The following is a 15,625-nucleotide window of genomic DNA, read 5'->3' as shown; positions in this document are numbered from 1 at the left end:
ATTGTTTGTATAGAAGGAATTAATTCAGAATTGTGATTTTCCTTGAAAATACCACTCATGTGATAAGAAGATTGGTACACGACAAGAAACCAAAGTCACCCTAGGAGCAAGGAGAAATTTGTCAGAATGTAAGGTTTTGTTTGTTCTTCAAATAAATGAAGTATTTAAAAAGGAAATTAGGTAGACTGAACTTCTGGATAAAGTTTGGGGCAGTTAAGGACATTTGATTAATTGCATGTTGTAAACAGGACCTAAATTAACCCAAATCCCCTTAAATATGAACGTGAAAATTTACTAGATTTATAAACAGAATAACTTCTGTGCCAAAATGAAAAGCTAAAGGTCTTTGCATTTGTACCCGAGTAATAACAGAAGGAGTCTTTCTGTACACAAAAGCAAAGCTGTCCTTGAAGACGCTTCGAAATTCCCAGTAACTGCAGATGACCCTCGAACCCCTGTGGGAAGGAACTTGGGGGTCTGGGGAGCTCAGGGCAGCAGGAATGGAAGGACCTGGACTGGCCTGGATACCCCCCCACCCCCCGCCCCACAGGCTCAAGCCTTTGGTCATGGCTTCATATCCTCGGGAATAATGGGAAGCCTCCAAGAGGAAAGACCCATGCTGATGGAGACACTAAAGCAAAGTGTCACAGGAAGGCGGCTGGGCGGGGTGGCCCTGAGCCTCGGCCAGGCTGGGGGACCCCGGGGCAGCCCCAGCTGCAGGCCCGAGACGACAGAGTTTGTGAGACCCCAGGCTCTGCCCCCCGACCCCTCCCGCAGACATGCCCCTCTCTCTTCCCATCCCACGGTGCAAGTTCATCCTGAACCTTCCCTCAGAAAAACAGGACGTGAGCTATGGGCTGCCTGACAAGAGCCAGTAAGCAGAGGTCTCAGGAGACCCAGGGCCAGACTGTAGCCATCTTGACACAGCAGCATGGAGGGGGCCTGAGGCCAGCTGAGAGGAGACGGGACGCCAGTTGGGGCTCGGACAGGGGCTTTCGCAGAAGGACCCCCCCCCCACCAATCCACACCAGCTCTCAGGGAGGTGAAAGGGATCACAACAGACCCATGGGCCAGGGCTGCCAAATGGCACAGTGTGACATCGCTCTCGGGAGAACAGCTCGGTGTCAGGGAGGCCACTCGAAGGACCCCACAGCCATGCAGGCTGAATCCAGGGGCTGCCCCGAGGAGGGGTTTGCCGCAGTCGGAGGGCAGGGGTCCGAGCAAAGGGCGGCCTGGGGAGACAAGGAGGTTGGGGCTTGTAGGTGGCCGCCAGGCCCCACCTGAGCAAGGGTTTCCCTGGATGAAGACCCGAACCCCATGCCTGACCAGAGAGACAAGCCATATCTCTTGATCCCGGAGAAGGAGCAGGGGTGGTTTGTAACTACAGAGAAAAGGGCAGCCGACCTGTCTGGAGACCGGATGGGACTCGGCAGGCTGCCGGGAAGTTGGCCTGACAGTAGCCCCGAGGAGACCCGCTGGGCCCCGCATCACCCCTCTCCAAGGGCACAGAGCAATTAGAAGCTGGCCTATGGGAAATCGGGGTCCTTGGCCACTGGCTAGGGGACATAATCCCTGGGCATCAGCCGAGACTTATAATGCCCACACCCTGTCTGTCTCCTCAGGTCTGACCGAGTGCAGGGACGATGGAGGCCAGGGTACCCGGAGGGGAACACGGGCAGCTGGTGGAGGGCCTCCTGGGCTTTCGGGAAGAGACGCCATCAGGCCCCCAGCCTGCCAAGCTTGTGGGGTGTGGGGGGACCGTGACCCTCTCGTCTCCTGCCATCCCCTGCCCTCCGGCAGACACCGTGGGTGGTGACTGCCCATCCAGGGGGCCCCATTCCTCAACCCTGCGTGTGGGGCTCTGGTGAGAAAGGGAAACTGGAGGTGCCCGGACTCCCACTTGGCGGGGGGGAGGGAGGGGGTTGACATTCAACACAGACCTTGGCCCCATTGTTTTAAATAAGAAATTTATTGCAAATATAGAAATTGATTCTCTCCATACAGGAATCTCCGAGTTGAGGAAAACAATTTCGTGCCATTCAGTTTAAAACAGGAAATCGGGAAGAGGGAGAGGCAGATATAGGGAAGAGAAAAATAAATGAAGTTACCCCCCTGAAAGAAGAAAAGGAGAGGTTTTGGGCCCCCCGAGGAAGGAAAAGGTCCACACACAGCTAGGGTTCACAGGTTCATAGCCCAGGGCCGGGCGACCAGCTCTGCAGTACCCAAACCAGGTGCCAAGCCGCAGGGCCCACGGGGCTGGCGGCTCTTGTGGAGGGAGGGGGGGAAGGAGGGGAGGGAGGGACGAAGGTGGGGGGGGGAAGGAGGCAGCGAGGATGGACCCCTGCCCCTGTCCAGCCCTGTGCTTATTTGGCGAGGGGCAAGGGAAGCAAAAGGAGGCCCAGAGCCTCCCGCCCACCCCATTCGACACCCCCTTCCCCTCCCTCTGCTCAGCAGCACTGAGGGACCTTCAATGAGGCCTTTGAGGCAGGCAGGGGAGGCAAAAAGTGTAAATACTGGTTCTGTCTTAAAGGTGCGAGGACCCAGGGTCAGGATGGACAAGGAGCATGGCAGCTCCCGGGCCGGAGGGCAGAGGGCGCTGCGGAGCAGAAGTCTCAGTGGGGAGGAGAAAGCACTGGGATCAGGCAAGCCCCATGTCAGCCCTGCCCCTCTAAGCCCCTGGGGGCCGCCCTCCCCAGTGCTTCCCCCCAGAAAGAGCCCCGCTCAGCCAGGAATGGGGTAGGACGCTGCTGAAAGGGAGGCTGCCTCGGAGGGGGTGGGGGCCGCAGAGTGGGGCCACCTGAGGAGGCTCCTTGGGACATCCAGCCACCCACCCGTCACCCTCTCCCTCTAGTCTGGCCCTCGTGGTTAGTCCGCTGAGCTCGTCCCTCCCCCCTCCGTCACCCTGTTTTAATTCTCTGCACAGCGTCCTTCTGTCTCTTTGTGGCTGCCCCTTCTCAGTATGTAGGCCCCTTACAAACTGGGGCATGTTACTCTTGTCCCCCATGCCTGGCCCCCTTCTTGGAGTCAGTCTGTCCCTAACTGGTTTAGAGACCCTAGAAGATCTCTTTCCTTCCTTTTCCTGAACTTCTGTTTCCCCTCTGTTAACTTTCCAAGAGTGGGGACAGTGAGCGACATTCAATCGAAAACCTTAAACAGACCCTTGGCCAGGCCCAGACTCTCCTCTGCCTCCCTGGTCTCTGGGGCTACGCAGGCCTACTCTTCTTCCCAAGTGGGTCTCTCCACTCCCACCACCCTGCAGACAGCCCTACCTGCTACTGACCCCCCCAACCCCCCCGCCCCGCCCCGCGCCACCCCGCCCAGCCTGGACCCAGGCAGCCTAAGAAGGGTGTGGAGGCAAGGGGCCTCCAGCAGGCAGGGGCAGGCGCCGGGACCCCTGAGGAGGTATTCACATCAGACTAAAGTTTTGTTTTGGGTTTTTTTCCCCCCTTCCAGACCTCCACGTTTCACTTCTGGAAGGCCATCAGCTCCAACAGAGGGTTAGCAGGGCGAGCCCTCCAGGTGAGGAGAGTAGCCCCCCCCCTGATGCCACTCTCCAGCGACAGGCACCCAGGAATTTCCTCTGGAGATTCTCTGATAGGGACAGCAAAGCCCACGCATGACCCAAGGCAAGGAGGCCTCCCCCGGGAGGTCCAGGGTACGGCACCCACACCTCCTCCAGCCGGCTTGCCCCCCCTTCCCCCCTTCAGCCCCCTTCCCTTATCTCCTGGCTGCCTGCCCTCCCCGTCTGCCCAGGCCATGGCCCAGGCCCACCGTGCTCATGGCCATTACAAACACGGGGCCTCAGCCGGCCGGACCCCATGACACAAATGTTCATTCGTCTTTCATGAGTATTTTGCTCCCTGCCGAGGAAGAATGGTCCTGAATAGGGCACAGGACACAGAGGCAGGAAAACCTCCAGGGTGGGCTACAGTGCACTGGCCCCTCTCGCAGATCCAAGGGGACTGGCCGGGCAGCTGAAGATCCAGCCTGGCCAGGAGGCCAGAGGCCCGAGTTAGATCCTATTCTGCCTCAAAGATTGGTGTGATCTAGGTTGGGAAGGTCGTTTACCTCCTGGAGTGGCAAGACCCTCGCTGTTAAGAGGGAGACCTATCCTTAAAGCTCCCGAAGTAAGATGGTCTGAGGTTTTTATAGGTCATCTTCAACCAGGAATGATGGGGGAATGGCAAGGGTGGGGGGCTCCCGCTGCCGGGAACCCTCCCTGTGGGAAGCGTCATCTCCCGTAAGACCAGGCCAACCCCGGCCCCGGCTCCTTCCATGGGTTCCTCCCTCAGGACCCCCAGTCTCCCCATAAAGCCACCCATGAACCCCCGAGCTCTTAGCCCCCCGGACTCAGCAGTGTGACTGCCCCCCAGCCTGGTAGCCAAGTCGCCCAGCCCCCTTCCTTCTTCGGGGGTCCCCAACGTCTTCATCTGAAAAATGACAGCAAGTGGGACAAAGAGATCCCCCCACACTCCCTTCCCTGGTGCTACCCTTCCCTGGCAGGGAGGAGGGGAAAGGGCGAGGGCACGAAACCGGGGGCCCACGGGGCGAGGTGGCACTCGTGGGTCCAACATTCAGAGAGAAAGGAAACGGGTATGGGGCAGGGGCTGCGTTTCAGTGGCACCTGTTTTGGGTCTTTTGCAGAGCTGGCCCCTCCCCAGGTTTCAAGAGCTGCTTGAACACAACAGAGGGAATGTGGGCAAGGGGGGGCGGCGGGGAGGGGGGCCTGGGAGTCTGGACAAACTGGCACATACACGACAGATGTTTGCTCAGAAAAATACAGTAAAATCGTCATGCAAATATAACAGGAATCTGCTTTCTCACACCACTGGCTTTGCCTGCTTGCTGTTCTCAGTTTTGCCAATCTGGTGTGAGGAGGGGTTGGGGGGGCAGGTTTCGGGAGTTGAGGGAGGTCTGCTCTGCATATCCATGCTGGCCCCCTCCTCTCTACTCCCCAGAAGAACAGTCCTTTCTTGGCAAATGTCACCCCCCAAATGAGCCCTGGGTTTGGTCTGTCCCCCAAGTGGGTGTAAGAGAGGTGCTCAGTTGAGCCCTAGCACCCCCCAGCAGGCCTCCCCCAGTCTCTACCCCGGGAAGGAAGGTCACTAGACCACCCCCCAACCCAGGAGATGGCCCGAGCTTTCCTGGTCAGCAACCCCCCCACACACAGTACAGGTCTTAGTCCCACCCCAGTGCCCGCCCTCACCCCACAGCCACACTCCCCGGATCTCAAGAAACCCAAGGGGGTGACAGGCCAGAGGCTGGGGGTCTCCGGCAGGGGTGTGGGGGGGAGCTGAGTGGGCTCCTCCCCATCCTGAGGTGGGTGGGGAGCCAAGGAGCACGTTGGCAGGTGGGCAAGGCTACAGGTGTCCCCATCCCCCACTGGCCCACGTCCTAATCAAAGGTGAAGGGCCCCTCAGCACCCTGACAGTGTGTTCAAGCCCCCACAGTCTCAGGACCCCAGATTTGCGCACCCCCCCAGACTCGACCCTGAAAGCCCCTAGCTGTTGAAAAAGGCTGCGGCCGCCTGGGCCTGCCCTCCCTTACCACCCTCTGCTGCCCACACTGAGAGAGAAACCCCAGGAGCCCAACAGTCCCAACTGCCAGGCCCTGGGTTGCCATGGCGACAGAAGCTGGCCAGGGAGAGGGAGGGGCCCTACGAACCTGCCTGCTTCCCCCCCACCCCCAGCAGGGGGGTGATGCTCACTGTTTGTGCTTTGTTCGATGTTGGATGGGGGTCAGCAAGGGGGGAAGCGGCCATCTCCATGGAAACATGGGAGCCCCTCTGGCCAGGGGGTGGGGCAAGGAGGGGCAGCCAAGAGGTGGTGGGTGAGTAAGCCTGGGAAAGCCCTCCTCCCCCTGGGCAGGCCGAGATGCTGCCCCAAAATCCCATGATGGGGGTCAGGCAGGTGGGAGACCAGGATGTGGGGGGCCCAGGCAGGAAGACCCCCCCCTTATACCCTGCCTCCCTACTGCTCCCAGGCATCACAGTTCACTGCTGCCCTCTGGGATGAGTAGGGGTCCTAGAGGCCCAGAGAAGCTAGGGGGCTGGGGCAAGGGGGCCTGCACCTGAGAGGCGGTGGGAGCACGCCCACCTGCTCTCTCCTCAGACCCCAGAAGCAGCTCCCAGGCTACTTGGAAGACACTTGAAGGGGGCTGGTGGAACGGCCCCGTGCCTCTGCTCCTCTCTTGCAAGCAAGACCTCCCGTCTCTCCTGGGTGCTGGCGTTGGGGTGGGGGGGGGCGAACGACCCCCAGCGTGATGAATCACAGCTCCACGCTCGGGGGCGTGGCCATGGGGCTTTCTAGAAAGGAAAAGCACCTGCCTGATTTCTCAAGTCCCTCAGCCCCAGGAGACCCACAGCTCTGGAAGGGGGTGGCGGGCGAAGGGTGGGGGGGATAGCACTGGCCTGGGAAGTTGGGAAACTGCCTAACCTGCCACGTGGCCCTGGAGTGATCATCTCCTTTCTCTGGGCCTCAGTTTCCCCAGCCATAAAAGAAAGGAAATGAGGCCCAATGTCTGCCTGGTGCTAAATCTCCAAGTGACCTGTCCCCAGAGTGGGGGGTGGGGGAGGACCCTCTCTCTGCCCCACACTCCTCTGCCTAGTCCCAGAGCCCCAGACCCCACACCCCCTTCTGGCTTCCCAGCCTGCGCCCCGCCCCCCAGACCCCCAACCCCCCCGCACACCCCAGCAGAGTCCCTGGGCAGCACAGTAAAGACGACTGGTTTCGGTATCAGTGTGTAAACTTTAAGGAGAACGTGTCTTTGTTTTCCTGTCCGTTGTTGTCGGGTGGTGGCTGTTCACAGTCAGGTGGTGGTCAGGTGTGTGCATGGGTGCGTGCGTGCGGGTGTGCGTGTGCGTCCGCTCCTCGGCCGCCGCCCCCCGGCGCCGCCCCCTCCCCCTGCCCGGCCGCCGGGCCCTTCCCCGGGGCGAGGGGCGGGGGGGGTGCCCCCAGCCCTCCCCCGCTCTGGCCTCACCGGGAAGGAGAGGGTCACAGCTTCTGCTGGGCCGAGACCCCCTTCCAGTAATCGAGGATGTCGTGCAGGTCCTCGTCCTTGGCGAACTGGACCTTCTTGCGCAGGGCGTGGCCGGCAGCCATGTACACCTCCTCCCGGTGGTGCTTCTTGTAGGGCCGGAAGCGCTCCCAGATCTTGTGCGTGCTCTCGGATGAGTACTCAGGGCTGGACGAGTAACCTGAGTAGTAGTGTCTGGGCGAGAGCTGCGAGTAGGTGGAGTCCCGCTTGGAGCGGGTCAGCGGCTTGAGGAGGGACGCGCGCTGGCTCAGGCTGTCGGCGCCGTCCTCGTAGTACAGGGCGGGGAAGCTGTGCCGGTGCTCGCTGCAGTGGTAGGCGGGCTGCACCTCCAGGTGGTGCACGCCGCCGCCGCCGCCGCCGCCCGCCGGCACCAGCGGCAGCCGGTCCAGCGGGCTGTTGAGGGGGCTGCCCTTCTCGATGTACTTGGAGTCGCCCTTGGCCAGCCCCGCGGCAGCCGGGTGGTCGGACACGTCCAGGCTGAAGACCTTGGCGCTCTTGATGGAGCCGCTGGACGACACGCTGCAGGTCTTGCGGGCCACGGCGGCGTCGGCGCTCAGCTGGCGCTGGAGGGGGTGGTGGGAGCTCTCCTTGTAGGGGGGTGAGAGGAAGCTGGGGCGCTCCAGCGCCCCCGGGGCGGCGGCTGAGGAGGCGGCGGCGGCCGCGGGGAGGGACTGGCACTCGAAGGCCAGCTCGGGGTCCCCGCCGCCGCCACCCCCCCCAAGGAAGGAGGCCGAGTCCAGCTTGAGGGCATCGATGCAATTGTTAATGATCTGGTTGACCTTGTCCACCTCCTTGGCGATGGTGGAGATCTCAGCGGCCGAGCCCTGGCCGTTCTCCAGGTCCGGGAGGTCATCCTCCGGCCGGGCCAGGCCATCCCCGCCCGCGCCCGTGCGCACCTCGATATAGTTGCCCTTGGTGGCCACCTTGGGTGTGTCCAGCCCGGCCTCCAGCCCCTTGGAGGTGGGCAGCTTCTCCCCGATCATGGAGGGGATGGAGGACATGCAGGACACGGGCAGCACGGGGGGTTCGCCCAGCTTCTGGGCGGCGTGGACCACAGCGCCGGCATCCACGTCTGCCCCATAGCGCATCTCCAGAATGGTTTTCTTGACCTTGACGGACTTCTGCTTCTCCTCCTGCACGCGCCGCTTACGCAAGCAGTAGTAGACCGCGCCCAGCACGACAACCATGCCGAAGAGGCAGCCCAGGATGGTCATGATGTAGTGGGTGGTGGTGGAGGTGCTGGGCGCCAGGTCGCCAGGGACGGGGTCCCGCGTGGTGAAGGTCAGGCAGGTGTGGTTGAAGCGGCGGCTGTTGCGCAGCGAGGTCACACAGAAGGTGTACTCGGTGTGCGCCCGCAGCTTGTCCAGTGTGACGATCTCCTTCTTGTTCTTGAGCGTCATGACGTCGGAGAAGTAGCTGTTGTTGTACTGGACCAGGACGTACATCTTGCTGTAGGGGTGCGGGATGATGACCACCAGGGTGGCCGAGGTGAAGGTGACGTGGTGCAGCTTGATGGCGGGCCCCGCCGACGCATCCGTGGTGGACGAGGCCGGCGGCTCCACCGAGAGGATCTCGTCGGGGTTGAAGCCCGAGTTCTCGTCGGGCTCCCGCTGGGCATCGGTGGAGTAGGGCGTGGGGTGGCTGGCGGGCCGGGCGGGCAGCGAGCCATTGCGGCACTTGGCCTGGAGCACGGTGATGGCGTTGAGGCTGTGGTAGGGCCGGGGCACCAGCAGCGGGTAACCGGCGAACTCGCGCGGGGACTCGCACTGCAGGCGGTCGTAGTTCTTGGTGACGTTGTTGAAGACCACCAGCCAGGCCAGGAAGCCGAAGAGGTCGCACTCACAGTTGAAGGGGTTGCCGGCCAGCTCGCACACCATGAGGCTGGCCAGGCTGGCGAAGGTGGCGCCATCCAGGCGGCTGAGGCGGTTGGAGGACAGGTCGATGCTGATGAGGCTCGGGCACTCGGAGAAGGCGGCGGGCGTCACCACCTCGATGAGGTTGTGCTGCACGAAGAGGAACTGCAGGCGGCCCATGCCGCGCAGCATGCCCTCGGTCAGGTTGCTGAGCTTGTTGTAGCCCAGCTGCAGCACCTGCAGGCTCGACTGGCCCAGGAAGGCGCCATCCTCGATGTAAGAGATCTCGTTCTTGGTGAGGTTGAGGTCGGTGAGGTTCCCGAAGCGGTTGAGCGAGGAGTAGAGCACAGCCTTGAGCTTGTTCTCGTTGAGCCGCAGGTCGTGCACAGTGCTGTTGATGTGCTGCGGGATGGTCTCGTAGGGCGGCTGGTTCTGGCTGCAGATGGCCAGCCACACGTACCCCTTGTCGCCCTCGATGAGCCAGCAGTCGGCGCGCACGGCACCGGGCCGGCACACACACAGCAGGGCGGCGGCGCACAGCCCCAGGCGCAGCATGGCGCCGGCCGCGGCCCCCCCCCCGCCCGGGGAAGGCCGGGCTTCAGAGGGGCAGGGGGGCCGGGGCGTGGGGGGACCTAGCAGCAGGAGGCTGGGGCTGGCGGCACAGTCCTCCCTGGGGCCGCCACCATCTTGGGGGCGACCCCCAGCACAGGGGCCCCGGGAGAAGCAGACACGGCCAGTGCCAACTGCGGGGGGTGGGGGGGTCCTCCGGGGCGCTAGCGGCAGGCGTGGGCCACCGGGACCGGGACACACACCGGAACACACCCCCACTGCCTGTTTCTGGGAAGGTGCACAGGCTCTCCGAGACTCGACTTCCTCTCCCTCCTCCTCCTCCTCCTCTTCCTCCTCCTCCGGTTCTGGGCTCAGAACTTCAGACGATTCCCACGATTCCCACGGGAGGCTGCAGAGCGAAGCTCCGAGGAGGGAGCGCGAGAGATGGGGCAGGAAGGAAGAGACCCATCTGTCACCTGGCTCCTGAAAGGCAGCACCGAGAGGGGATGACAGATCAGTGAAAGCTCAGAGCAGCCCCACTAAAGCTCCAGCTCGCGCCCCTGTCCCCTCACTACCCCCTCCCACTGGGGGTCCTGGTGCCAGCAGCACGCTGGGGTCCCTGTTACGTAAAAGAAGGGAGGGTGGTGGGTGGTGAGAGGGGGCGGCCAAGAGGTCGGGAAGGAAGGAGACGGAAGAAACAAGGAGTAGGGGCAGGGGGACAGAATCTGAGGACGGTGGGCAGAGATGGGAGACTGGACAGTGACAGGTCGGGTGCACGTGCGTGTGTGCACACAACACACACACACACACACACACACACACACACACACACACACACACACACTCCCCAGCACTCCTGTCCACACTCGTCCACCTGCCGGCACAAAGACCCACATGCCCTCCCATGAGCCGGAACACCACAGCGTGCCCACGGACAGTCTTCTGTTGGGCAAATGGGCCCGTATACACATGACCATGTAGCAAGGCAGGCACCTTCCAATCCAGGAAAAGAATTAAGAAGCCCAGTAAGATGCCTCCTCCCCTCCATGCCCAAAGATAAATAATTCATTTGTTGTGTAACCGCTCTTGTTCCAAAAATAATTCCCTTGTCTCAGCTTCCATGGGGGAGGGGGAGCAAAGCAGCAAGGCTGTGAGCCCCCCCAAGCCGGGGGTCTCCCGCAGGGGGAGGTCATGGGGAGAACTCCTTCTACAAGCGGGAGCAGAGCCACGGGAGAGAGGGCGAGTCTGGGAAGCCAGACACATGCCCCAATATCACTTCCCCAAAGTGTTTTCCATTAGAGGGCCTCGATCCTGTAGTCCAGGCCTCAGGCAGGCGGAAAAGCTGGCGGCATCCCAAAGAGTGTCGCCAAAGCCCCGCATCCCCTCTGTGGCTGGAGAGTCAGAGGTCCAGAGGGGGGCAGGGACTTGCCCCTAGTCACACAGCACAGCCTGGGCCAGGATCAAGGCTCCCAGGCACCAGGAGTCAGGAGGCCTGGAGCCCCTTCCATGCAGCCCAATTAGCCAGAGGGAGCGAAGCGTCTCTGCGTGTGCTGTCATATGGTAAGTGGGGACCAGGTCCCTGCCCAGCCGTCTGATGGGGAAGAAGTATGGTGAGCCACACTGCCCACGCCCGAGATGGAGAAGAGCAGTGTTGGTGGCACAGGGCTCACAGCCAGCACACCCTCACCTTCCAGGTGGGGACTGAGCCCCGGACCAGGGGATACTTGCCCCAATCACCCAGCAAGCCAGGCAGCAAGCTCCAGCGCCCACGCAAGGCTCTCTCGATTTGCAGGAAGAGCCCAGTGCGCCCTCCCCTCGCCCAGGGCAGTGGCCAGGGGTATGAAGACTGGGCCAGAGAAATCCACCCTTGGACAAAGAAAGCCGGAGACTGTTCACAAGAGCCACCTCTACCTCATGCTCCTCCTCCTGGGAAACTCCAGGAGAGAGAGTGCGTTGAGATGGGGGAAAAAAAAAAAAAAAAAAAAAGAACCGTATTAAACCTTTGCTGTTAAAGCAAAAGCAATTTACAGCCCTGAGCCCCAGAGGGCTGAACAGAGGAAAGGGAAGCAGGGAGGGAAACAGCCCCAAAGAAGTCCAGGCAGCAGTTTCTGTTGAGGAGGTGGCAGGTGAACAGGGCATTCGATGACCTCTCGGAGTAAAGGCGGACACAGCGACAGAAGCTGTGATGATCAGGACCTCTTAGGTGAGGCAGACTCATACCTCCCAGTCCCCTGCAGGGCTGGTCTGGGCTGAGGGGTGGGACAGGGATTGAGGGGGTGGGGGGAACGATGAGGGGGGCACAAAGCAGGCAGGGACGCTCCCATCTGGCATGGCTGCTGGCTCCTTAGGGCCTCAGTTTCCTCCCCTGCCACAGGCCACAAGGTTGTACTGGAGGAGGCTGAGTGGCCAAGCTCTCCCTGTCAGAGAGCCCCCTGTCTGCACCCCACCCCTCCGGCTGGGAACGTCTGGGGACCACATTTGTATGCAGGTACACGTGCAGGTGCGTGCTGGCTCAGAACGCCAGCACAGGGGTGTGCAAGCAGACGCATTCAAGTAGACGGATGTGCAGGCGGCAGTGTGTGCACACACGCGCCCAAGCAAGCACCCAGGACACGTGCACACGTAGCCCCCAACGGGAGTGTTCTTGGGTGAAGGTGAACTCACTTGTGTGTGGAGTGTGGGAAGGGGTGCGTGTAGGGGCATCTTGGGGACATGGGCAAATACCTGCTTATGCGTCAACATGTTTCAGCACATGTGTTCCACACGTAGATGTATGTGCGTACATGTGCAACTTCAGCCATACAGAGCGCCCCCCCACCGCCGTTCCCCACCCATCATCTTCAGATCTGAGCTGTTCAAGCCAGCACCCCCAGCCAGGCTCAGGGGGTGCAGGGCAAAGCTGACCTGGAAATGGCCTCTGGAAATCCAAGGCCATGCTGAGGGGATGTAAAGAGGCGGGGCGGGGGGGGGGGGGGTTGGTGGCAGGGAGGGGACTAGGAGAAGGGTTCCAGGCTTAGGGACCGGGGCTACTCCTATCTCGCCTCTTCCCTCCCCAGTCTAGGGGAGACAGAAGCCCCCACCCAGCTACTCTGAGCTCTGTGCAGCTGAGCCCTCAAGGTGACCCTGCCCGTTGCCCTCTCTCCTGCTCCTCTTGGTCTCCAGGATGTGGCCTGGGCCAGGGCCCGGGCCCAGCCCCCCTCACCCTCCCACCCCTCCCATGACTCAGACCAAAGGGGAGGAGGCTCCCCATCACCCCTTCCCGTGTGTGCGTCAGCCACTTGGTCCCGGTCCCTGGGCTGCCTGCCCACCACCCCTCGAGGCCTGAGAGCAGCACTTGGCCTCCTGCCCGGCTGCACACCCACTCAAGGTGTGGGGGAGGGCTGCTGGCTCCCACCTGGGGCTGGGGGCCCGCATGGTCCTGGTGATCCCCCAGCACACATGCTAGCAGGAGGAGCAGGGCCCTACCCCCCCACTCCTGGGGCGGGCGGGGGGAGATGGCAGAGGGAAAGGAAGGAGTGAGGGAGCTGCAAACAGGAGGCCAACACTGAGCAGGACAGGAAAGCAAAATATGGAGACAGCCAAGCCGGGAAAGACAGAGGATGGAGATGAATGGAGAGTGAGCATCTGAGACCGGAACCGATCCGCAGAGAAGCTCAGGGAGATGATGGAGGGCACGGAGCCTGCTGCCCACCCAGCTGGGGCCGAAATGCAGCGGGTGACCAGCTCGGAGGGAGAGGCAAGCAGCCGGAAGCAGAGACCTTTGCTGTCCTGCGCCAGGGGTGTTAAACCTGGGGGAGCCTGGCCCAGCCTCCCCTCCCCGACCCACGCACTGGGCCTGCACCACCCCCGCCCGGGGGCACACAGGTGTGGCAGGAACAAGGGACCTCTGGCCGAAGCAGGGGCAGGCCCCCCTCTCTACTGCCAGCACAGAAAAGGAACGTGGCGAAGTTGGGGGGTGCAGCAGACCACAGAGGGATCTTGGGGTGGGCCCCCAGTCTAGCTGGGGCTACCGATGTCTCCTGTCATGGGGACACCCTTGGATGGTGAGGAGGAAGGAGGGTCAGCAAGCCCTGCCAGGTCTGAGGGGCACAGCTCAGGTGGGGTCTCAGTCCAGAGCCACAAAATGTGAGTCACTCTCAACAAATTCCACCCCCACCCCGTCTCTGGGCCTCAGCAACCCTCCCCCAGAAGCCACTGGTTGATCCAGCTGTCTTCTGCGCCCTTCTCCTCCAGGTGCCACGAGGCTCGGGGCGCCTCCGTGGAATCCGAAGCCAAGAGCTTCAGAGCTGGAAGGACGAGGGGCCCTTGCTCAACCCAGTCCCAGCCTTTCCCAGAGGGGAAGCGGACGCCAGGACCCGGGAAGGGTCACATGCCGCTGGTGGCAGGTCAGGCTCCGGCCCAGGGTGGCAATGGCGGATCTTGATCTGCCAACCTCGCATGCCTTCTGGGAGCTTACTGCCCCCCTCAGCTAACCCGGGACACTGCTCAGATGCATAGCATATTGTCTGGCACAGGGTGAGGTCTGCGGCTGAGCGGGGTGGGCCGGAGATGGGGGAGCCATGGTCAGCAGGGAAGGCGAGACACAGGCCTGGCCAGCTCTGAACCTGTTTCTCCACCTGCAGGGCATGGTGAGTGCCACCTAGCTATCTCCCAGGGCTCCCCTGACACCCCAGGCCGTGGTGGAGACAAATATACCGTACAGGGCAGGAGGCTCCCGTGGAGACACTGGTGGAGGGGACGTTGGTGGGAGCTGGGGAACAGGTGGGGGAAGGGGTGCGGTCCATGTTCCCACTTCCCAGGAGCAGGGACGTGAGGGTTGACTGGGGAAATCTCATTTGCAGCAGCTGATAAGCCCTGGCCTGGGCTCTTCCCTGGGCCAGGTTGGCCAAGGTCCCCTGAGGTGCCATTGTCACTGTCTGGGTCAATGCCATTATCCAGGATTAGGAGGACTGAGGACTCCTGGGACCCAGCCAGCACTCATGGGGCAGGCAGCCACCTCACCTCTGTCTGCTGAAAGACAGCACCAGGCCAGGGGTCCCAGAGATGGGCTACTACCCCTCTGCCCCCTGGGACAAAGCCTGCCACCTCTGGGGGCTGGACACTGAATCTTGTCGCTGCCTCCACCTCACCAGGGTTCCCCGGGGCAGGCCACTCTGGGCCTCAGTTCCTCGTCTGTAAAATGGGATAATTATACCCTTCACCACGGAACTACCGTTTGGTAGGTAAACCATTTGGATTTCAGGTAAAATGAGCCCCAGCTGCAGGGCAGAGAGTAAGAAGTACAGATGCTGAAGGCAAAGGATCCTGGGATTGAATGCTGAGCTGTGCGACATACGGCACATTAATTAACCTCTCTGGGCTTCTGTCTCCTCTCCTGTAAGATAGTCATAACTATCTCTTTGACCTACATTGTACAGTCCTTGAATCTTATAGCAATCCTGCATGACTGGTGCTATTAGCTTCCTTTTACAGATGAGAAAACTGAGGCTCTCTCTTCCCCAGCTTCCTCTAAAGAGCTGGGCCCATGGCAAGGACTGGACATACAGGGGCTGCCCAGGGGCTTTCCTACCCCTTGTGTAGGCACCTTCCTCCCTATCAGGAAAGTGTCCACAAGCTGAGAGAAACTTCAATTTCTCCATCATTATGAAGTACTTATTCCAGGCCAGCTATGCTCCTCAAACCCCCCAGGCACATTCCTACCTCAGGGCCTTTGCACATGCTATTCTCACTGCCCAGAATGCTCCTCCAATGGTCTGCACAGGCCACTACTCCGCTTCATTCAGGTCTCTACTCAACTGCTCCCCTTAAGCCCACCTTCCCTGACACCAAATCTGAGATAACTCACTGGTCACTCAAACCTGGCTTTGGTCCCTTCAGGGCACTCAACAATACCAGACATCATTTAGTTCTTTATTATCAGCCGCCCTCCCCACTCCCACCCTCATCATGAAATCAAAGCAGGCTTTATTTTGTTCACAACTATAATTAACCTCCATGCCTGGAACAAGGTCAGACATGCAGCAGGTGCTCAGAACACAATGTGTGGAATGAGCGCTCTGGGCTAGGGATGGGGACGGAGGGCAGAGGGAGATCCTGGGGTCCCTGACTCCACTGAGTCAGGATGTTACATATCGGAGGGAGGGACCCCACTGATGGGGTGCTCATCGGGTACAGGAAATGCACTGAGC

The 15,625-nt window shown here is 61.2% G+C and overlaps 1 protein-coding gene across 4 annotated transcripts in view; it reads right to left on the bottom strand.

Annotated features, from left to right (window-relative positions):
• ELFN2 (extracellular leucine rich repeat and fibronectin type III domain containing 2) overlaps positions 1-15,625 on the bottom strand; it is a 67,146-nt gene that overhangs the window by 9,075 nt on the left and 42,446 nt on the right. For 2 of the 4 annotated variants that reach the window (XR_004819326.1, XR_004819325.1), the window contains exon 3: positions 9,795-9,920. Coding sequence is in view for 2 of the 4 variants with exons in the window: in XM_035721852.1 (XP_035577745.1) it covers positions 6,993-9,920 (2,928 nt within the window). In the remaining 2 variants the exon portion in view is untranslated. Of the gene's footprint in view, positions 1-3,318; positions 9,921-15,625 lie in introns of those variants that run through there. The other 2 variants (XM_035721853.1, XM_035721852.1) reach the window with 2 other exon arrangements.

The sequence above is a fragment of the Zalophus californianus genome, chromosome 9 (genome assembly GCF_009762305.2).
Source record: "Zalophus californianus isolate mZalCal1 chromosome 9, mZalCal1.pri.v2, whole genome shotgun sequence".
Lineage (NCBI taxonomy): Eukaryota > Metazoa > Chordata > Mammalia > Carnivora > Otariidae > Zalophus > Zalophus californianus.
The sequence above is the reverse complement of the archived record's forward strand: the minus strand, read 5'-3'. Positions and strand labels throughout refer to the sequence as shown.